General features: G+C 42.9%; 1 protein-coding gene across 1 annotated transcript in view; it reads right to left on the reverse strand.

Moving 5' to 3' along the window:
• Positions 1-25231, reverse strand: part of LOC126253138 (potassium voltage-gated channel subfamily KQT member 4) — a 1084963-nt gene that overhangs the window by 516660 nt on the left and 543072 nt on the right. The window contains exon 4 of the mRNA XM_049954282.1: positions 11351-11520. Coding sequence (XP_049810239.1) covers positions 11351-11520 — 170 coding nt within the window. The remainder of the gene's footprint in view (positions 1-11350; positions 11521-25231) is intronic.

Below are 25231 nucleotides of genomic sequence, written 5' to 3' on the forward strand. Positions count from 1 at the left end.
ATCAGATAATTTATTTGTCTGAATAGCGGCCGTTGAATCTTCCATATAGTACATTTTACGGCATGGCATACAACTCAGTCTCGAAAATCCTCGCTCAAGAATGGATCTAAGCTTCTAGCAAAAATTTTGTACTAAAATCTGAAGAGTTATTGCTTTACAGTGGACAGAATTTATCAAAGAAATTTGTGCCTATTACTGTGATGGAATCATGCAAATTTTTCATGCACTGATATACTAATAATGAAACTGTAGAATCATATTGTCTGTATGAACACTCTAATCTTCCAAATACTATATGAATTTTCATGGTGTTTACAGGTAACGCGAGTGTAGCTTGGGACAACATATAAGCTATATTCCATCAAAATCAGATCTCGAAAAGAAGATATCGTGATCTGAAGTACGACGGCAGTTCGAAAAGTAAGGTCCAATCGGTCGGGAAACGAAACCCACAGTGAAAATCAGATTTTTTTATTCGCAATAGTCAGCCACACGCTCCAGCTACCTCTCTAAATAGTCTCCGCTTCGACTTGGACAGTTGTCGTGGCGTTGTACAAACTTCCAATGCTCTCGTCACAGAAAGCAGCTGCCTGTGCTTTCCGCCACTTCTCTACCCTGGTTTGCTTTTCGTTGTTTGTGGCAAAATGTTGTCTTCGCAGCCAGCGGTTCATGTGAGCAGAGATGAACAACGGATAGAGCCAATTAAGGGCTGCATTGAGGGTTATCAAACACTTCGCATCGAAAACGCTGGAGGAGCGTCTTCATTGCCATGCAGAATACGGCTGAAAATTGTCTTGAAGGAATAAATGGATGACATTTATGTCATGTAGGCTGCGAAGCTTCAAGCGAAATCTCTTCCCAGATCCACGTACTTCATGGGAGACACTGTTGTTTTAGGCATTTCTACAGGATCACTTCGCGCTCTGAACTGAAAAGAGGTACGTGAAGCGATCTGCAGGTACTCTATAGACACTGCACAACACATGTGTGCAAAGTTCCGTCGGATTTTCACAGTGGTCTCCATTTATCGCCAAATCGGTCCTTACTTTCCGAATACGCCTCTATTATCTAAAACCGTTGTGTCTGTCTATTTGTTAGAAAACGCAAATCTCCATAACTACTAGACAAATTTTCAGGCGTTTTCGTAGGTAACTTGTACTTAGCTTGGGTCGGCCTACAGGCTTTATTTCATCACAATCAGAACACGTAAAATTAATACATAATAATTTTAAGTTTTATCTGTAATCGTTCGCACAGTTTATTAGTTCGATGTTTAATCATCAAGACGAAACAGTCTACACCAAAGAACCAAAGACATCGCTGTTCGTTTCGTAGTATACCAAAGAACCACTAGCTGACACTGTTAGTCTTTTTTAACTCAGTGATGGATGTGTTTTCGTAAGTTTTCGCCAGAGCAGTGCCGTTAAGTTTTTAATGAGTAAAGTCGGATCGGTAAATACAAATTATTAACAGTGAATTTACTTCGCTAGGATATAAGGATTAACTTAATTCGCTTTTTGCATTGAAAACTTAACGATACTGCTTTGTTCCTTTCGGTATGTTTTCTTTTTATTCTTTGGTAAAAAAACGAATTTATTAACTGCAGTTTTTTGATTTGGGTGCCTATTAATTACATAATTATTCCTTCTGTTTACTAATGAAAATGCCTAGAAATCCGTCGAGTCTTTCTGAATACACCAGAACGGCTAAAAGACTGAGGACTATGCGGTCTGAAGAATCTAGTGAAGATCGTGATACTTGCAGCTGCTCGAGAACATCAGGCTTTAACTCACTCTGCGAAAATTCTTTTCCGAAAGTGAGACGCGATATAACTCTAATCGAGAGCGTCACCCGGTATCTCTTTCCTCAGAGCTCTCCATTCACAGAGGCTTGAAGTTACCGTACTTCTTTTCAACGTAACTTCACAAAAGCGGAAATTTTGGCGGGAAGTGGCGCAGGCAAGAGACTTTTTACAACCCGAATACCGCTTATACCTAACAATTTGACATTTAGCTTTAAATATTTACAGTTTCCGACGAACTTATTTAATGCCATGACCACAAAGAAAACACAAGGCCACACGCTGCTCGTTGCGAGCGTGAACCTTAGTGTTAGTTGCTTCTCGTACGGTCAACTCTACGTGACACTCTTTTGTGGTTCGAAGAGAAACAAACTCTTCGTTCACGTCCTCAAGCACACTACTTTAAACCCTGTATAAAAAGAAGCTTTGTAAATCTAAAATAAATTGCATGCGCACAAAGAATAGGGTACAATATAAATAAATTCCCGGGTAACGTCGGATTTCTCAGCTAGTACTGAATAAAATGTAGATGAAAAATATGAAGGTCCACCCCTTATCATACTACTTCGTTAATGTTCTCTTAGGAAGGATAACGTTAGTGTTATTGAACGACTCATATGACTTGCCGTTCGTATGACTGCATGCGATGAACATATAATCCAAGTATATGAACCACTCTGCCGCCGTGTGATGTGGAGTATTTACCCAGTAGACTCGTATGCGGAAGGACAGCGTTTGAAATCCCCGTCCGGCCAAACGGTTTCAAGTTTTCCGTGGATTCACTAGATCACTAAAATCAAATGCCAAAATTGTTCCTAGACCGATATCCATTCCAATCCTTCCTTACGCAGAGTTTTTGCTCACTTTATAATGACCGCATTGTCCACGGGACCCCGTGCCCCAATCTTCCTTTCTGCAAGTCCGTCACACAAACTGACTTTCAGAATCATTCTGTGTCTGAGTTCCGTACTGTATTACATTGCACGTAGAATCTAGACTTCGTGTACAACGGAAGAGAATAATTCGTTGCATGCAGCTTTACGTACCACATGAGTTTGTCACTATATATTTCACTTATTTAATTAAGATTAACGTTTTCTCACCAGTTTTTGTCTAATCACTGTCTGCAAAAGAAAAAAAGGCGACTTCTACCTCCCTACGTATTAATCTACCTTCAGTCCAAGTTGGCAGGACGCTGACGGTCTAATGACGGTTAAATAAGAGAAACCAGTTACCACTGATCAAAACTAACAACTGTTACTCCAGAATTTTAATTACCTCATATTTCATCAATAACGTTGGGCCAAAATTCCATATGTTTAACGATCTGTAGTTCTTTAGTACCTAAAATAGAGATTAAAATTGTGAACCGCACCTGACTCCAACCTTGGGCCTTTATCCACGACTCACAACCCGGATGGTGAGTCTTGCTTGGCTAGCTCAGCTGGTAGAGCATTTGACCGTGAAAGGTAGACCAAAAAATTGTTCAAATGGCTCTAAGCACTATGGGACTTAACATCTGAGGTCATCAGTCCACTAGACTTAGAACTACTTGAACCTAACTAACCTAAGGACATCACACACATCCATGCCCGAGGCAGGATTCGAACCTGCGACCGTAGCAGAACCGCGGCTTCGGACTGAAGCCCCTAGAACTGCTCGGCCACAGCGGCCGGCTCAAAGGTAGAAGTCCAAGTGCGGAGCCGCGCTATGGTACACAGTCTTAAGCTGCAAGGAAATCAAAAATAAGCACACACACCGCTGTAGAATGGAAATTTATCTGCACGCTGAAACTTTGTCGTAACATACATCACTGTCTGAAAAAGCGCAGTAGATAACATTTTAACTCTAGACAGAACGTGTAAAAGTACGAGCGTGACACAAAGCAAAACCTCAAAAATGGGTTCAAATGGCTCTGAGCACTATGGGACTCAACTGCTGAGGTCATTAGTCCCCTAGAACTTAGAACTAGTTAAACCTAACTAACCTAAGGACATCACAAACATCCATGCCCGAGGCAGGATTCGAACCTGCGACCGTAGCGGTATTGCGGTTCCAGACTGCAGCGCCTTTAACCGCACGGCCACTTCGGCCGGCGCAAAACCTCAATTATTTATTGTAATACAGAACGTAATGCAGAAAAAAAAACGCAGATACATAATTTTTCAATGTATTGCGCAAGATGTGTAATGTACGAATTCCACCGCTTCGGAATTGAATGGATACCTTGTGTGGGAATTCATTAGGGTGCAAATGCACCCACTCGTGCACGCCGCTTTTCACGATTTCATCAACTCTCAAATGCTCGCCTCCAAGTGCTACTTCGCAACGGCGCCCATACAATAATTTGTACAGGGGGGGGGGGGGGGGGGGCTGCTACACCTGGGGATATGGAGTAATTTTAATATGAAGAATGGCGACTTCTAACTATCCGCACAAAAGTTACAGTTCCGACACTACGTAATACCGACTGTTAACTCATTTTTCTGAAAGAAAAACACCTGACTATACTATATTTTTCTCATATCTCAGAGAAAGAGGGGGGGTGGGGGGGGGCGACGATCTCCTTACTTTGAGGCGTCGCAACACATCAAAGTAACTCCTGCTGAGCTCTGTGGTCTGAAGTGTAAGATGGGTGTTCGTGCATTCAGTTCCCATATCTTGTATTGTTGATATTGGCTCGAGCATTGTAGTGTTAAGCCGGCCGCGGTGGTCTCGCGGTTCTAGGCGCGCAGTCCGGAACCGTGCGACTGCCGCGGTCGCAGGTTCGAATCCTGCCTCGGGCATGGATGTTTGTGATGTCCTTAGGTTAGTTAGGTTTAAGTAGTTCTAAGTTCTAGGGGACTTATGACCACGGCAGTTGAGTCCCATAGTGCTCAGAGCCATTTGAACCATTGTAGTGTTAACGAAACACCGGCACTAAGAGGTCCTCGTCGTTTGGTCCTGACTGGCGGACGAGAGTGATTTCGTAGCAGATTTGAGTGTGAATCACTGGTGACTGTTAATCGTCTTTCCATATAATGCTCCAAACACGCCTCTTTTACGTCCTATAAAAAATTGAGCATGATATTTCCTGCCTGTGGTTGACAGCTGGCGCACTGGTTTCATATCCGGTAAGAATTCTGTTCAGAAATACGTTACCTTCGACCTGGAAATTACGCAAAATTTACTCACAGGCATCGATGCCACTGTCTGTCAACTCAAAGGTCAACTGATGTGGTAAAAATCTTGCGGACGCTTTAATGAATCGAAGCACGTAGTGGACATTATTGTGTCTTGAACCACCAGTAATATCCCAAATAGTTGCTATTTCATTCACAGATATACGCCTGTTCTGCTTCACAAGCTCGGCCACAGCGACAATGTTTTGTTTGCGACTACTCGGTGTGCCTGGCCCAGGAGTGAAGTGTCTTCCACAGAAGTTACGCATCTTGTACACTTCCTGCGTCTTTAGTATTGTAGCAAGATACGCACGTGAATCGCCTCACTATGCTTTCGTGATGTGATACATTTTCAAAAGTTAAAGTGGCAGAGCTTCCTCTTTTGTGATGCAGCAACAGCAACATGCTGCCAACTATTCGTCGGTTGACGATACACAAAGATAACTCATGCCAATTGCCAAATAGAGAGTAGAACCAAACTAAACTTCGTCCGAACGAGTCTCGCAAGGCCAAACGATGCGACCGACCACAATGTCATCCTCAGCGGATAGGTGACACTTTATGAGCATTGGAGGGGCATGTGGGCAACTCACCGCTCTCCCTGACGTTTTCAGCCTTCGTACCCGGAGCCGCCACTTTCTAGTCAAGTAGCTCCTTAACGAGACTCAGAACAACGCTCTGCAGACCTCGATGGTCACCCATCCAAGTGTTAGCCAAGCCCGACGGTGGCTTAACTTTGATGATACGACAATAATGGGTGTTACCTGTTGGCAAATAGAGGATATAATTTTTTAGGAATTTTATTGTATCAGCTTTATAGATATTCTTCGTGCATAGGTACACTCCTAAACTTCCATCTCCTTGTCAGATGCTACATTTTTATCACTAACGAATCCCAATCACTGACCTCAATCTATACAGTGAGCTCCATTTTCGGTTCACAGTACTGCCGATAATGCCTTCAGCTAGTGATGCGAACAGCTGCAGCGCAAATGCCTCAAGCGAGCAACGAGATGCCTGCACCAGCAGCGAGAAGAACAGTGTGCGTGCAGCATGGCTGCCGTCCTCACAACAGCGTAAAAGCTGACGTGCGCTGGGAACTGAGCGAGTTTTGTGACGTCATTTCCTGTTATTTCACGGTGAAAAAGTATTGGCGGGCGTGAAACGCGAAATAAGTTCTGCGATATTTCGACAATGTGCAACGAATGGTTTTACCGATAAGAGGCACGTACGTTCACGAAGTCAGAAGCAACGCCATATTGGATTTCGTCGTTTTCAGCTGAAGCCAGTATTTACTGGGTTTTATATTATAATCCTACGAAGCTACGCTGTTTGAAATCACCGGCCCATCGAGGATCTCTAGAAAATGCAGTGTCATATTGGTGGTGAAAGAATTATCGTGTTTCGTTATTTTCGTATTATTACTTCCCTGTTATAAAAGTATGCTGTTTGGAAACAACACTGAGCGGAAGATTCATGAAACACGGGTTGTTATTGGTGCAGTTTCTTATAATTAAATGTTAGTTAAAACATTTTGGCGATTAAACCCTCCACAAGGGCTTGTGTAGCAGAACATATCTTGTAATATAACGCATCGTGTCAAATAAAGTAACATGATACACGATGTCGTGTCGCATGATACATGCCATCATGTCATAGAAAATGGCATTTGTCATGTTGTGCAATACGACACACTCCCCCCGAACAGGCCATGAAGGCCCAACGGTACATCCGCAACTCGTAGGCGTCACCGGATGCGGATATGGAGGGGTATGCAGTCAGCACACCGCTCTCACGTCCGTATGTCAGTTTCCGAGACCGGAGCAACTACTTCTCAGTCAAGTAGCTCCCAGTTTGCCTCACAAGGGCTGAGTGCACCCCGCTTGCCAACAGCGCACGGCAGACCGGATGGTCACCCATCCAAGTGCTAGCCCATCCCGACAGCGCTTAACTTCGGTGACCTGACCGGAACCGATGTTACCACTGCCGCAAGGCCGTTGGCAATACGACACAACAAGTCAATAAAGTTGAGGACGCATCCATCCCTTCTCAGGATTAGTCCCTATTAAAGATGCACCCACACTCTCTATAGCTGATGCATCCCACTCTCTAGGAAGCGCATAAACTTGTGTCGATTTGTTTTTACACCTCTCATCACACTTGTAATAGGAAGTGGATCTAAGAGAGCTCACTGCACTGGGGAAGTACGGTTAACTTGCAAGAAAGCGCGAATATCTCAAGATGTTTCCATTAAATGTCTTTGAAGCTGCCAGATTTGTCGAAAAGTTACTTCCCTCCGTTTACATCCCTAACCCTGCTCAGAACATATTCGCCTTTTTTCGTGCAACGATAGGAGCATTTTCCATTCTGATTCCCAATTTTTACTCTACTATAATTTCGACCTTAGACCGTCGTAGCTAGGCAACCGGTGTAGATTTTTGTTGACACGGGCGACGACTGATCCGGTACAGGTTTGTTTATTCCCTTTCGAACCTCGTTCCTTATATTGTGGCAACTCCTAAGACTTTCGCGAAACAACAGGACGACCATTAATTATGTGTATTTGTCTATCATTCTACAAAATTTGAACCGATTCGCAAAAGTTTGATACTGGCGCACCCAAAAAAAAAAAAAAAAAAAAAAAAAAAAAAAAAAAAAAAACTTAAAAAGTATTTTTGCACGTAAAATCCAAATGAGGGTGACGGTTTTCGTACGTAAAATCCGAAGAGTGCCAATACGAATGGTGCCATTAGCTGAGCATTAATTTCAGCCCAATTAAAATCTTTTGCAAGAGAAATTAATTGATTCCTACAATTTGCCTAGGTGTCAGCTCCGGTTTGTCGTTCAAATCCGGTTTAATATACTGTAATATAGCTGCAGTACGTCGGATATTCGAATAGCTGTACAAATTGCCGCTAGTCGGGGCTAAACGAAAAATTTTTGACCCCATGTTCCTCGCTCAAATAGGAACCTACCACTGAGACCCCTCAAACTGTAATTCTGCGCTCGGCCTTTTCAGACACATTTCTTACAGCACTTCCGCGTTGTAACGGCTCACCTTTGCATTTTATAAAATGTTCTGGTACTACTTATTAATTTAATACACATAAGTTGTGCAGTATTGAATGTTATGTAAATGTAAGAGCGCTCTCTCTCAGGAATAAGTTTTTTCGATTTTGTTAACATGACCGAAAACATGGACAAACGAACTGCAACACACACACACACACACACACACACACACACACACGAAGTACAAAAACTATAACTGTAGTAAATAAATAATTTTTCTGCCTGTTGTACTAATTGGAATAAAACATTTTGCACATTCTTGTTCCATGTCATATATATGTCATATATATCTCATGTTCTAAAAATTTTGCTATTGAACAGAAACAGCAATCAAGTAAAAATGACATTAGGGCTTTAGTACAAAGTGAAAATGAAGAATTACTTTTTTTCTGATAGGGAAGACTGTTGTAAACTTTTATCTCACTACTTGTTACGGAACTGTCCAGTCATATTAACGTGATCACCTGTCAAATGCATAAATAAGCACGTTTTGCGGAATTTGAATAGCCAGTGAGTTTCTGGACTGTTCCGAGAGGGATGTAGAGCCATGCCGACTCCAGTGTTGCGGTAAGCTGAGCTATGTCTCTTGGCTGAGGATCCATGGCGCGAACAGCCCGATAGAGTTGGTCCAAGATTCTTGATTGTGTTTAAATCTGGGGAGTTTGGTGACCAGGAGAACACAGTAAACTCTTCCTGATGCTCTTCGAACCACACAGGTACACTACGAGCTGTGTGATACGTTGCATTGTCCTGCTGGTAGATGCCATCGTGCTAAAGGAACACAAAATGCATGCAGGGGTGGACATAATCCTCAAAGGTAGACGAATACTTGTGCTGGTCCACTGTGTGTTCCAGCATGACGAGAGCACCCTGGAAATGCCACAAAAACATTCACCAGGTGACAACGCTCCTTCCTCCGGCCAGCACTCTTCCGACGATAACATGATAAACATAAAACATGATTTACCTGAAAAGTCCATTTGCCGCCAGTCAGTGGACGTCCAGCTGAGGTGCTGATGTGCAAATTTCAGCCCTTGTCGCCGATGAACAGGAGTCATCATGGGTGCACGAATCACACGTCTTCTGTGGAGGCCAGTACACAGCAATGTTCGCTGAATGGTAGCTGAGGAGACACTGTCGGTAGCCCGTTCTTTCTTCTGGGGCATCATACAATTGCACGTCTATTCGTCCTTACACATTTCCGGAGCAGTCTATCAGCCCTGTCATCTTTGGCCCATGGTGCTCCACAGTTGTTTCGGCGCTAGTTTTGCTTAGAGCAGTTTTGTAGTGCACAGTATGCTTTAACTATGGCAGCACGCTAACTTACCCGTTTCAGAAATTTTTCCACCCTTGGCCAGAAAGCCAATAGTCAGGCCCTTTTGGGCGTCAACTAAATCACTCAGAGTTGCCGCATTCCACATTACGACAAGGACTTCACTGTTTTCTGCGTTTTATGCGTCTGTCCCCCCCACGCACCACCCACTGACACGCTATACATACCCTCCATTGCCAGTATTGCCACCTGCTGCCTGTGGATGGTTATTGCACGCTGACGTCGAACGTAGATGGGTGGTGATCATTTAAATGTAACTGGACCCTCACAATGACCTTAGAGACGACCTGGAATAATCCTATTCACCTCAAAACATGTTCAAGCATATTGAAGTTATTACACTACTGGCCATTAAAATTGCTAAATCAAGAAGAAATGCAGATGATATACGGGTATTCATTAGACAAATATATTATACTAGAACTGACATGTGATTACATTTTCACGCAATTTGGGTGCATACATCCTGAGAAATCAGTACCCAGAACAACCACCTCTGGCCGTAATAACGGCCTTGATACGCCTGGGCATTGAGTCACACAGAGCTTGGATGGCGTGTACAGGTACAGCTGCCCATGCAGCTTCGACACGATATCACAGTTCATCAAGAGTAGTGACTGGCGTATTGTGACGAGCTAGTTGCTCGGTGACCATTGACCAGACGTTTTAAATTGGTGAGAGATCTGGAGAATGTGCTGGCCAGGACAGCAGTCGAACATTTTATGTATCCAGAAAGGCCCGTACAGGACCTGCAACAAGCGGTCGTGCATTATCGTGCTGAAATGTAGGGTTTCGCAGGGATCGAATGAAGGGTAGAGCCACGGAACGTAACACATCTGAAACGTCACGTCCATTGTTCAAAGTGCCGTCAATGCGAACAAGAGGTGACCGAGACATGTAACCAATGGCACCCCATACCATCACGCCGGGTGATACGCCAGTATGGCGATGACGAACACAAGCTTCCAATGTGCGTTCATCGCGATGCCGCCAAACACGGATGCGGCCATCATGATGCTGTAAGCAGAACCTGGATTCATCCGAAAAATGACGTTTTGCCATTCTTGCATCCAGGTTCGTCGTCGAGTAGACCATCGTAGGCGCTCCTGTCTGTGATGCAGCGTCAAGGGTAACCGCAGCCACGGTCTCCGAGCTGATAGTCCATGCTGCGGCAAACGTCGTCGAACTGTTCGTGCAGATGGTTGTTGTTTTGCAAACGTCCTCATCTGTTGACTCAGGGATCGAGACGTGGCTGCACGATCCGTTACAGCCATGTGAATAAGATGCCTGTCATCTCGAGTATTAGTGATACGAAGCCGTTGGGATCCAGCACGGCGTTATGTATTACCCTCTTGAACCCACCGATTCCATATTCTGCTAACAGTCATTGGATCTCGAGCATCGCGAGCAGCAGTGTCTCGATACGATAAACCGCAAGCGCGATAGGCTACAATCCGACCTTTATCAAAGTCGGAAACGTGATGGTACGCATTTCTCCTCCTTACACGAGGCATCACAACAACGTTTCACCAGGCAACGCCGGTCAACTGCTGTTTGTGTATGAGAAATCGGTTGGAAACTTTCCTGATGTCAGCACATTGTAGGTGTCACCACCGGCGCCAACCTTGTGTGAATGCTCTGAAAAGCTAATCATTTGCATATCACAGCATCTTCTTCCTGTCGGTTAAATTTAGCGTCTGTAGCACGTCATTTTCGTGGTGTAGCAATTTTAATGGCCAATAGTGTACTTATGTGAACTAAAGACAGAACAATACGACTAGCTTATGGTCAAGGGAAGAAATATGCGGTATAACAGAGATAACACAGGAATTTTACGTCCGTCCATTTTCATAAATGAAGTGTGTGATCTGCGAGCCAGATGCAGCCGGCAAGTGCCGCTGGAGAGTCCTGCATTCGTAGTGGACGTCAGCTGCCACGCCGCATGTGAGGACGGTTTAGGGAGTAGAGGAGTGCGGCGCTTACCTGCCGATGAGCGTAGACGACGGAACCGAGGAGCTTCCAGGTGCCGCCGCGGCGGTCCATGCGCACCATGCGGAGTATCTGGAAGAAGCGCAGGCCGCGCAGCGCCGACGCCGCGAACGCCGGCCCGCTCGCGCACAGCACGGCCATCGTTGCGAAGATGGTCGTCACGTCTGTACACACATCACGCAATGGCCGCGCGTCAGACATGGGATGTTAGGAAAGGGGCATGGTGTGCAGCACCAATCGCCAGAACATTCTCCAAAGCCGTGATTCCCAATCTTTCTTAGATCATTACCCCTGAGTGCAATTAGACATTAGCCAGTACATCCGCCATATCCCCCTCCTGCCGTCTTTCCCCCCCCCCCCCTCTCCCACATTATCACAAGCTTCAGACTTATCTATAGAATGAAAGACTTTTCTTGGAATACTTTTATTTTTTAAAATGGTGAAAGACGAATGATACTGTATTATGTTTGTGTGTGTATGTAAAGTGGTGGTGGTGGTGGGGGGGGGGGGGAGTCTTAGTATGAAAGCCGATGGATAGTTCGCTTTCTTATCTGAGAGAGAGTTGTGGGTAGCACTTGCGAAGCATAACGAATGTTGTGGTTCGTAAGTGCTACCCACAACTCCTTCTCAGATAAGAGAGAGAACTATCCACAGTGATGGTAGACACATGTTACATAATATACTTCCCCTGCATTATTCCTCTCCATTGCGGCACTTGCTGGACCTGTAAACAGCAGCCCCATCCAAAGTCAACCAAGTTAAAATGTGTGCACTGTTCTTACTGTACGTAAACAATTTGACTGCTGCATTCCATTCTTCTGAACTGGCAGAAATTGGAAGATTTCAGGCTGTTAATGCTTCGTGTCCGACCACAGTCATTAATACTAGCAGTGGGTGTACATAAAGTCCGGGAACACTTTCAACTTTTTATTGCACAAGAACCAAACTATCCTGAACGTGTTTTTTTTTTTTTTTGCATGTATACTGCCACAGCGTAGTTTGGTAATTTTCCGATAGTCAGCGCTAGTCGCAAACATGGCGAGTTCAGGTGCGGAGTGAGCTGTTTCATGAAATAGTCTCCCCCATCACCAAATCTTACTCCGTGTGACTTTTTTCTGTGGGACAGATTAAAGACCTGGTGTATGTACCGCGTGATATAGCAGAGCTCCGGGAGAGTATACGGGAAGCGAATGCCACTGTCGACGATGCCATGCTGGGACGTGTATGGCAAGAATTCGATTACCGTATTGACGTCTGGTGGGTCACTCGTGGTTCGCATATCGAACGTTCATAAAAAAATCATTCCGACTTTCTCTTCAAAATGCAATATGTATGACATCTGTACAATGTTTAATTCTAGTGCAATAAATAATTTAATGTGTTCCCGGACTTTATGTACACCCTGTATTATTATTATGGTACTTCTGTGTACAGCACTGTAGTAGGCCTTATGTAGTTACTGCTGTGTCGTGCTATCAATTAACTCATTTGTATGTTTCGTAGCGAGTAATGAAGCATTTCTGGACTACTGCAGGTACTAGCTACAACATGGAGAACACATTTTCTTGAGATATTTAGCATTTGTTAGGTACGCGTCTCACTTTTATTACCAGCGATGTACGGGACAACGCAGTGTGTGTAGTGGGTGGAGAATGTGAGAAACCTGTAACCTCTACGACATTAATGCTACTAATTGGCTAAAATTAATTATTGATAACTCACATAATTATTATTCGAGTCTTACAAAATTATGATAATATTAATGATCTTTTGAAAATAATTTAGTTTGGTAGCTCAAACAGAATCGAATCATTTGGTTTTTACCCCTGAGAAAATTTTATTTTACCTCTCAGGGAGTAATCACCTCCGAGTTGGGAGCCACTGATCTAAGGGAAAATACACTTATGGGCCAAAACATTGAGCTAGGTGTACAAGTGAGAGTTTCTCATTAGCAGAGAGTTCTTGCGAGTAATGTCGTGTGAACACAGCCGAGAGTCAGCTTGCCCGCAGTGTCCGAGAGAGGAGCAAGATCTCAGATAGTGGCGCTCTGCGAGTTTAGACGTCACGTGTAGACGGCAATCTCCATGTCTTGAGACCTGCTCGCCGCAGCTGTCGGACAAGAAAAACTACACAGGCATTGCAAGCGGAGCCGAGAGTACTCGGAGAGCGCTGAACAGCCGTAATTGCGTCTCAGATTTGTGCCGTATGTCACAGTTTGTACGCTACTACAACCTGACTATGTAATTTGCCGTACTCATGCACACTTTATATAAAAGTATCCATTAAACGGAGTGTTTTGAGCCATAATATGTAACCGTGGCTTGTTTATGGGCAAAGAGTTCGCCCGTTTTTCCTCCTTAAGGAACAACGTCGGTAGATAGCATATTTCTAAAGTTCTATACTAGAACAACGATACACGGCAAATAACATATAGTAACATCATAGACATTTTATATACAGTTAACAAACGAAAATAAAACAAAAGCTGCTGAAGAGACTCGATCTCAAGTGAATACGTAAATGTAAATGTGAATGGAAGACTAGCGCACTACCCACAGCGTCACACCAGCACTGCACAGAGCCGCTGTATAAATTTGTAATGGCATTCTCAGGACAGTTGAGGCTATTGCGATTGATACTCACAGTGAAGTGAATGTCAACAATTTGTCGGCAAAGAAAGGGTTGAACAAAGCTACTGAGAAGTGAGCTCAGGATGAAATTGTGCATTTAATATGTTTGTATGAAGACAGGCTAGCGATATCCAGTATACATTTACTGGACTACAGGAACCGAGAAAAGATGGGGAAGTTGGTTAGCTGAAGTGGTTACGGTTTTTAACACCTCCACATACGAAATTTACCAGAATATCCACATGTTAAAAAATCAAGCAAAGTAATTTTATAACATAGATTAATTAATATAGAGCCCGCATCTCGTGGTCGTGCGGTAGCGTTCTCGCTTCCCACGCCCGGGTTCCCGGGTTCGATTCCCGGCGGGGTCAGGGATTTTCTCTGCCTCGTGATGGCTGGGTGTTGTGTGATGTCCTTAGGTTAGTTAGGTTTAAGTAGTTCTAAGTTGTAGGGGACTCATGACCATAGATGTTAAGTCCCATAGTGCTCAGAGCCATTTGAACCAATTAACATAGAGGAAACTCTGGAGTTTTGCTTGGAAGTAATTGTTTTTGAACTCGAAAAATTACCATTTGACTTCAACTAATACAGCTATAGCTTTAATTTTGTATGATGTGGTGTTTATTCATTGTTACTATATTGGATGTTGAAGAAAAGACGTTCAGGAATTTAAGACTTGCTCCTTAACTCAATGCAAATAAAAAAATATAAAGAAAGGTATGAAACTTCCTGGCGTTTAAAACTGTGTGCCCGACCGAGACTCGAACTCGGGACCTTTGCCTTTCGCGGGCAAGTGCTCTACTGGCAGAGGTACTGGCAGAAGTAAAGCTGTGAGTACCGGGCGTGAGTCGTGCTTCGGTAGCTCAGTTGGTAGAGCACTTGCCCGCGAAAGGCAAAGGTCCCGAGTTCGAGTCTCGGTCGGGCACACAGTTTTAATCTGCCAGGAAGTTTCATATCAGCGCACACTCCGCTGCAGAGTGAAAATTCTCATTCTGAAAAGAAAGGTATGTTCGGGAATGCTTCATTTATCACATATTCGCCCAATTTTGCTTTTGAACGAGTGTGGGTATGGAGATGAAATCTGGTATAATGTTAGTTCATGCCAGTTTTAACTTTACCAAATATTACAAAGAACAAACACACCTGATGCTAGAAATCTTAATTTCACAAGCAGTCTGCCTTAAACGTCAATGAAGTTACGCATAACAGTATCTAGCCTAGCAATTTGGGGTCCAATTATGGGGAATATTATTTCCGTCTCCAACGGTGTCATTCTCGTAAAGTTTCGATATAATTGTGAAGCTTCTGTCACACAATGAGATAATTGCATGAAAAGTATTAAAAGTGCAGCTACAGTTTTATTCTCCTACATCACAACCTCTTCCTTCACGCACAAAACACCACACATAAATCTCGCGGAGAACGATATCTCAGGTCTGACAAACATTATCACCTGCTGTCTGCAAACGATTCCGACATCTGCTATCGCAAAACTCTCAGACACTTCAAAACTACTCGCAGGTAGCTGTCAGACAATAGACCGAAATGAATTGAAAGACATTAGCTGCCAGTAGGCATTGATTTATATCAACGGGGAAAGTTGAAAATTTATGCCGGACTATGCTTCGAACTCAGGTGTCCTGCTTACTGGGGAGACGCGCTCACCGTTACGCCATTTTCTTTGATCTCTTATTGTTCGTTGCATTTGTTCTGGGCGGACGTCTCATGAGCCCCGTTCAAGTTCATCGTTGATCCATTCACTCAGTTTCTTTGTTAAGCAGGGCAGCTAACCAATTGACTGATCACGCTGAGCTACCGTGCCGGCAACCATCTGAATACAGTGCTCAATACAACTGCACATGCTACTATAGCACGTATTTGGCCAGATCAAAATTCTCTACTTAACCTCACAACACTATTGATGTAGTGCCCCTGCTCAATACGCTCATTACCCGCGGCATCTCCCCGATTCCTGTTACGAGTGCGAGCTTGGTGTTCACCTGCTCTGAGGGGAATCATTGACAATCGTCGCCTTGAATTCATATATACCGGGTAATCAAAAAGTCAGTATAAATTTGAAAACTTAATTAACCACGGAATAATGTAGATAGAGAGGTACAAATTGACACACATGCTTGGAATGACATGGGGTTTTATTAGAACCACCCCATATTGCTAGACGCGTGAAAGATCTCTTGCACGCGTCGTTTGGTGATGATCGTGTGCTCAGCCGCCACTTTCGTCATGCTTGGCCTCTCAGGTCCCCAGACCTCAGTCCGTGCGATTATTGGCTTTGGGGTTACCTGAAGTCGCAAGTGTATGGTGATCGACCGACATCTCTAGGGATGCTGAAAGACAACATCCGACGCCAATGCCTCACCATAACTCCGGACATGCTTTACAGTGCTGTTCACAACATTGTTCGTCGACTACAGCTATTGTTGAGGAATGATGGTGGACATATTGAGCATTTCCTGTAAAGAACATCATCTTTGCTTTGTCTTGCTTTGTTATGCTAATTATTGCTATTCTGATCAGATGAAGCGCCATCTGTCTGACATTTTTTGAGCTTTTGTATTTTTTTGGTTCTAAAAAAACCCCATGTCATTCCAAGTATGTGTGTCAATTTGTACCTCTCAGTCTACCTTATTCCGTGATTTATTCAGTTTCCAAATTTATACTGACTTTTTGATCACCCGGTATATATATACTGTCTGTTTTATCCGACATGTCCGAAAGAACATACACAACATACACATTAAGCAGTGTACACAGTTCTGCGAGTACTAACTATGAGTACCAAACCGTCTGAGAGCAAAAAACTCTCATGTGTATTCTAGTCCTGAGCACTGCCCACCGCGAGACTGAAAGTCGCCATGTTCGGTGCCAGCAGCTGAAGCAGTAGGAAAATTACTAAGCGGAAGAAAGGCGAATGGGGAATTATTCTATCAATGGGGACGTACAGGGGTTGGACAAAAATATAGAAACGCAGTGAGATATGCACGCCCAAAATTAATCCAGATGCTACCAAATCCTGCAGGTGGTGCTGTTGTATTTGACGACGAAAGGCAGCTGTGCAGTGTCCTCAATAGGTTGCATGTGCCAGTCGTCGTCAGAACAATGTTCTATGTATTTGTGGATGCATAATATCTGATATAAATAAATTCGAACAAGGGCATATTATTGGTTCTCGTATGATGGGTGCTTCCGTAACCAAGAGAGCCAAATTATTTGGTGTTCCTAGGCGCGCCGTATTGAAGATTTATACCGCATACGCGGAAATAGGAAAAACATGAGCCACTACGTCACAACGCAGACGGAATTTTGTGTGGTGAGTGATCGTGACAAACGGTCATTGAGGAGTATTTTGACGAAACATGAGAGGACGTCAGCTGATGAAGAGCTGAATGTCACACCCGTTAACCCTGTCAACAGCAAAATGACACCAAGGGAGCTTCATACGTTGGGAACTGCAGTATGTGCTAGAATTCCAGAGCCACTAATCAATGATGGAAATTTCCGTAACAGAAATATGTGGTGTCGAAGTAATAAAACCTGGACAATGGAGCAAAAGAAGAAAGTCATTTGGTCGGATGAGTCTTGTTCCAAGCTATTACCAACTTCTGACAGGGTTTATGTCTGGCGAATGCCGTCCCAGGTTTACTGTGCAGAGACTGCTTGTTTACAAGCATGAATCTTGGCGTGGGTTTGTTGATGATTTGGGCAGCCATATCATGGTATTCCAAGGGCTATGTTGTTATACCTTATGAGTCCCAAGAACAGTTTGGCTGATCAAGTCCATCCTGAGGTGAAATATTTGTTCCCCAATGGTTATGCTGTGTTCCAAGACTACAGAGCGCCTGTTCCAAATGCTCACATCGTATAGGACTGGTTTTGTGTACACCAGGACGAATTGTCTCGTCTAGCCTTACTACCACAGTTACCAGATCTCAGTATCATTAAACCTTTGCCGTCTACTTTGGAGAGAATCGTGCGTGTTCTCGGTCCACTTCCATCATCATTATCTGAACTTGTCACTAGTTTGCAGAAATAATAGTATAAGATCCCTTTGGAATCCGTAGATCACATGTATCTATCCACAAGCTTATTTGAATGCCAGCGGGTTTCCTACACCGAATTAGGCATGGTAATCTGTTGCGTTTTTGGTGTTTCCATATGTTTGCCCAGTCTCTGAACACTCACATAAGTGATATATCGAAAACCGCAAAGCCGGTTGGCATTTCGGGTCCTGTAGCCGTGAGGTTCTATACAAACTGGTCGAAGAACTGTAAAAGTAGAGCAGGCGAAGAATTGTTGGAGGTCCAGGTCTTACCACAGAACGTGGGGTTCGGAGGATGGCACGCTCTGTAAAGTAGAACAGGCAACATTCTGTAGCGGATATGGGAACAGAGTACAGTGCTGGTACAGACACCGGTGGTTCGATGCAAGCAGCTCAGAGCACATTGTTCGACATGGGGCTCTACAGCAGACGCACACTAAGTGTTGCCATCTTGATCCAACGATGAATGCAGTTGCATGGAATCATCCTGACTGGATCGTGGACCAGTGGAAACGTCTCTCAGAGTAGAATGCACCACTTTCAAACAATTCCTCCTAACATTTAAAATTATATTGGACGTTAAAATATATTTGACAGTCATTATTTTCTATGGTCTTAACTTCTGCCTTTGTTTTGATGCCCAAACGGAAAAACTTGGCCATTAACATAAGCTGCGATTCCTTACTCTAGATCTTACTATTTGGTTACACTCTGTTGCTCATGTTTCATTTCCATTAAAGCTCTACTTTTGAAGGCATTATCCATTCCCAAAAATATAAATTTTCTGCATGGAAAACTGCAAATTAGTCCCTGCAAAGTTGAAAATATTTTAAAAAATTGTGGTGATAAAATCTTCTAAAAAATTATAGTGTCCGCTAGAAGCACCCGTTGTTATTGTATAAAGTATTTCATTTGTCAAACGACTCCCAACATTCGAAAAATGAGGTACTACGGTCTCATACAACCCTCATAACATCTACCGGCATCTACTGGCAGTGTCAATTTCCGCCACGCTACGGCTTACTAGCGGCTGCGTCTGTACGCTATGTTATCACTTCTTCATCGCAGCGGAGATGGCTGGTTTTCTAAGTGCTGTGAGGAGTTAAATACTGCTAAGTTGCTACCGTACTATATTTACGGGAGTCTGATGCCACAGTTTCGTGTTCTTCCGCCTACTCTCCTTATTTTTCAGGTCAAATTAGTACGTCCTCCAGTGATGACTCGTAGTTACTGATGGAACTTTCATCATCCATTCCATTTGATGATACCAGGATATGTGCCTCATAGAACGTTGGAAGACCGTATTGGTTTAATGGCTTAATGTAATCTAGCCAAGTGAATACCTTTCTATCGCTTTCACAGCAGGCACTATTAGTTTTTTAATTTAACGGCCTCTAATTCGTCTGTATGTTGTTGTAGATATAACCTGTAGATGCGATTTATTATCGTGCAGTCAATTCTACCATGATTCGGCAATAATCGAAGTAAGCGGCTACAAGCGATCTCTACACTTTTTAGAAGATTTTACCCCAAAAATTTTTAAAAAAAGTTTTGGGGACCATCCCGTTACTCTTGTAGCAATAATTGTTTTCTGAACTGCGAGGTCATTTTCTAGACGCACGATTCGCACTTCCAACGACTGGGTCACTCCAAGACGACTTCTCGGCGATAATGACGACTCATATCTCATCTTGTTCAATCTCACAGCATAACTAACAATCCACACAGTGGTTTGTACTATTCTGCTGAGTTGGTCTTCTCCTATTACTGAGAGCTTAAAATTCACAGTACTAAATGTCCGATAATCCTGCTGAACGTACAGCTAAGACGGACCGCTTGTTTTGGCACCCTCTGTCACTAGCTCCAGGCAAATATATTGCTTGTAATTAAATTTTCCTCGAGACATTTAAGATTTATCTTTATCTACGTTAATGATGGTAGCTGAATAAATGAATTAAAGTTTGTGCCCCGGTCGCGACTTGAACCGGGGGCTCCTTACTTTGTACTTGTTGTTGTTGTTGTTGTCTTCAGTCCTGAGACTGGTTTGATGCAGCTCTCCATGCTACTCTATCCTGTGCAAGCTTCTTCATCTCCCAGTACTTACTGCAACCTACATCCTTCTGAATCTGCTTAGTGTATTCATCTCTTGGTCTCCCTCTACGATTGCCCTCCACGCTGCCCTCCAATGCTAAATTTGTGATCCCTTGATGCCTCAGAACATGTCCTACCAACCGGCCCTTCCTCTTGTCAAGTTGTGCCACAAACTCCTCTTCTCCCCAATTCTATTCAATACCTCCTCATTAACTATGTGATCTCCCCATCTAATCTTCAGCATTCTTCTGTAGCACCACATTTCGCAAGCTTCTATTCTCTTCTTGTCCAAACTATTTATCGTCCATGTTTCACTTCCATTACGTGGCTACACTCGATACAAATACTTTCAGAAACGACTTCCTGACACTTAAATCTATACTCGATGTTAACAAATTTCTCTTCTTCAGAAACGCTTTCCTTGCCATTGCCAGTCTACATTTTATATCCTCTCTACTTCGACCATCATCAGTTATTTTGCCCCCCACATAGCAAAACTCCTTTACTACTTAAGAGTCTCTCTTTACGGATGAGGCTTCATTCCAACGTGATCAAATTGTAAATTTTCACAATCAACATGTGTGGAATGACGAGAATCCGCACACAATTGTGCAATCACGTCATTAAGACAGATTTTATGTGAACGTTTGGGCAGGCATTGTTGGTGATGTCTTGATTGGGCCCCATGTTCTTCCACCTACGCTCAATGGAGCACGTTATCATGATTTCATACGGGATACTCTACCTGTGGTGCTAGAACATGTGCCTTTACAAGTACGACACAACATGTGGTTCATGCACGATGGAGCTCCTGCACATTTCAGTCGAAGTGTTCGTACGCTTCTCAACAAGAGATACGGTGACCGATGGATTGGTGGAGGCGGACCAATTCCATGGCCTCCACGCTCTCCTGACCTCAACCCTCTTGACTTTCATTTATGGGGGCATTTGAAAGCTCTTGTCTACGCAACCCCGGTACCAAATGTAGAGCCGGCCGCGGTGGTCTCGCGGTTCTAGGCGCGCAGTCCGGAACCGTGCGACTGCTACGATCGCAGGTTCGAATCCTGCCTCGGCCATGGATGCGTGTGATGTCCTTAGGTTAGTTAGGTTTAAGTAGTTCTAAGTTCTAGGGGACTAATGACCACAGCAGTTGAGTCCCATAGTGCTCAGAGCCATTTGAACCATTTGAACCAAATGTAGAGACTCTTCGTGCTCGTATTGTGGACGGCTGTGATACAATACGCCATTCTCCAGGGCTGCACCAGTGCATTAGGGATTCCATGCGACGGAGGGTGGATGCATGTGTCCTCGATAACGGAGGACATTCTAAACATTTCCTGTAACAAAGTGTTTGAAGTCACGCTGGTACGATCTGTTGCTGTGTGCTTCCATTCCATGATTAATGTGATTTGAAGAGAAGTAATAAAATGAGCTCTAACATGGAAAGTAAGCGTTTCCGGACACATGTCCACATAACATATTTTCTTTCTTTGTGTGCGAGGAATGTTTCCTGAAAGTTTGGCCGTACCTTTTTGTAATAACCTGTATATTGTTTATTGCGCGTAGCGAATCTTCTGGATTTTGACCATAGGATCAAGGAGTTTAGCGTTGTGCAGTTGTCCCTACACTTTGCAGTTACGACTACTCACTTGGCTGGAGAAGAAGGGTTAACTCGTGAAAAAGAGTGAATGTGTCAAGACAGATTTTTGTTGTCCCGTGTAACGACTGACCGGCATAGGGTTTTTCATTGTCTTTCGAACCATGATGCTTATATCGTGGCAACGGATAAAGCTTTCAGAAAACAACAGGACGACCATTAATTACAATAATCGTGTACCTTCTTATAAAATCGGAACCGATTCGCATAAATCTGAAACACAGATGCGGGGCGTGTAAAGAACAGCCCTTAAAAAAGGTGTTTTTAACATGTAAAATCCGAATGAAGCTGGCTTTTTGAAAGCATCGTAAGAACGCATTTTTAAATTATTTTAATCACTTTAAACCGTTCCCCACATTCAATTCAAGTAAGAATGAGTTTTAAGAGCTACATTCAGCTCGGCTTTAAACCATCACTTCTCGACAGAGATAAAGATCATTGGATATAAAAAAAATGGTTCAAATGGCTCTGAGCACTATGGGACTTAACATCTATGGTCATCAGTCCCCTAGAACTTAGAACTACTTAAACATAACTAACCTAAGGACATCACACAACACCCAGTCATCACGAGGCAGAGAAAATCCCTGACCCCGCCGGGAATCGAACCCGGGAACCCGGGCGCGGGAAGCGATAACGCGACCGCACGACCACGAGCTGCGGACACTGGATACAAAAATTTCTTTTGTGTTTATCCATTTATCTACCTTAGTGTAAAGTTTGAACTGTTTTGTACAAGCCTGAAATAGAGAAGAGGAGCACATCAAAAACCTCTCAGAAAAAATGTGTTTTTAGCACGTATTTGCACCTAAAATCCGAACGGTGCACATACTAATTGTGCCATTAGCTAAGAGCTAATTTCAGCCCAGTTAACGTCTTTTCAAAAATTAATCAATCACTTCGCATAATATGCCTGGGCGCCATTTCCGCTTCGTTGTTCAAACTTTGCTTAATGATGTTCGAATGGCTATAGAGTTGGCCGCTAGTTCGGGCTAAACCAGATCTTAGCCCAAATACGAATCGAGCACCAAGACCCCCCCCCCCTCCCCAACCATCAAACAGAGATTCTGGACGTGGTCTTCTCAAATACATTTGTTACAGCTCTTCCATGCTGTAACGATATAAACGTCAGAATTATCCACCAAAAAGCTGCTGCAACTATTCATCCTTTATTATCGAGACAATTTTTGATCGCATTATCTTTTCCTGTAGACGAAATTTACCGTTACAGCAAACGCTTAGTCGTTAAGAAAATAACATTGTGAAATTCACAAAACGAAAGATGAAGGCAGTTACAAACCAACAGTTTGTTTCACCTGTGCGAATATATATTTTATTGTGTCCTTACATGATATTAAGAGCAAATTTTACTCTTGCAGTATATTCATCGAAAAATCGGTTTTTGATTTTTACTTCGTGAATTTATAAATAAAACCTGCTCGTGTATCTATCATTTAAGATGGGCTCTTGAATAAGTTTAAAGTATCTGTTAGGACGTAATACGTCTCCTATCATACGTTTTTAATTTGCTTCTTGGTTTGACTTCTTTAATAACAAAATGTTACTACGCGGAGAAACTACAGACAATCTGTCCTTACGGTCTTACTTAGGATTCAGTGTTACCTTACATTTTAAGAGTATGTAGTACAGTGAACATATCCTACAAAAGCTTCTGCTGAAACTTAAGCGAAAAATGAGAGTCAGCTCTGTTTCTTGTAACTGTCATTTTCTATTTAGGCTCGGAAGGAAAAGCGAAGTCTGAGTAACAGGAGCAGCATCAAAGAATGATGGTTAGCTACTACCACTATGGTACGGTACTCTTAAGCGTAGGCAGTACAACGAATTGGCGGCAAACAAATATTACTAACATTCAACGAAAACAAGTTCCAAGAAATTGGTACATATTGTAAAAATCTTTAAAGTTGATTCAGTGCTTGGTGTTATTAAAGGCGTGTGAAACTTCACAGTCTATATATAATCAGAATAAGAAAAGAGGAGTACTCTATTTAATCGCCACAAGAAATAGAACTGACCTGAGGGAGATTAAAATCTCTTGCCGTCTTGTACGAGAGAAAAAATGTGATATGGGGAGAAAACTGCGCCGTAATCCCGACGCAATGTAGGTTTCAGCTGGGAATAGCCAGAAGTGTCTACAGTTAAATAATTCATGCTATTACGCCGGAAGGAGAGGAGAGGCCGAGTTTATCTGGCTAATCTTCTACAAAATTAACAGTCTTGTACTTCTTTAAACATTCACGTATTATCAGAAGGAATCGCCGAGAGCGAACTGTGTGAAAATGAACAATCGATTTCGTACCCACTATAAGGGGCAGATCCGACAAAGGAAAATGAATGAAAATGTATTTCGCCGTTTTCTAACTCTACAGTTATTTTTACTTTAAGAAGAAGGGGTTGCTGATGCACTTGATAATTTTTCATTAGTTCGATGTTTAAGAAACAAAATCGTGGCTTTGATGAAAAGATATTGTGATATCAGATGAATACACACTTTCTAGAAATTTTACACATTTTCGGATAATGCGAGTAACAACAATTGTTTATAATGCCCGACACTAATTTAGCTGGGATAGCTGTTCAGCTGGTTTATATAGTTACTCATTTGTCTCATTCTGAATATTTCGACGGAATTTTTGATGCCCGATTTCCTTTCTACATGAAACTTCAAGGTAGAAAAATGCTTTTGACAGAAAACTGTAGCTAATGAAGGAGATTTCACATAAATATAGAGTGGATCCTGTAATAATGTGGTTGTCACTTACTTTCTGTTTTGGATCTTTGGTTAGTGTGTTCTTGCTAATATCCAAACATTAATACTTTATCTTCGTTTAGTAACACCGTGTGACTGTTTAAAGAATGTAAAATATATCAAGAATGCCATAACAAGGGGTAGTTGCTGTCAGACGGTCCATAAGTAAAAATTATTAATATACCGTAATATTACACGCAACTGAGGAAGACAGGACTATAAAAGTTGAAGATGACAAGGGGTAATGTTTAATGGAGTATTCCAACTTAAACGCATTTTCTAATGATGGATAATTGTTTTGTTACGTAATTATATAACTCATTTTTGTCTGGTTTATTTATTCTACAGACAATATCCCCATTGTATTCAACTTAATTTTGCAAGTGATGTTTCTTAATATTCACGAAAAATATCTACCAGCATTCTGAGAAGGAATTAATGTCAAAAATGGTTCAAATGGCTCTGAGCACTATAGGACTTAACTTCTGAGGTCATCAGTCCTCTAGAACTTAGAACTACTTAAACCTAACTAACCTAAGGACGTCACACACAACCATGCCCGAGGCAGGATTCCAACCTGCGACCGTAGCGGTCGCGCGGTTCCACACTGTAGCACCTAGAACCGCTGGCCACTCCGGTCGGCGAATTAATGTCGTGCATAGTCACATTA

The sequence above is a fragment of the Schistocerca nitens genome, chromosome 4 (assembly GCF_023898315.1).
Source record: "Schistocerca nitens isolate TAMUIC-IGC-003100 chromosome 4, iqSchNite1.1, whole genome shotgun sequence".
In the NCBI taxonomy this organism is placed as follows: domain Eukaryota; kingdom Metazoa; phylum Arthropoda; class Insecta; order Orthoptera; family Acrididae; genus Schistocerca; species Schistocerca nitens.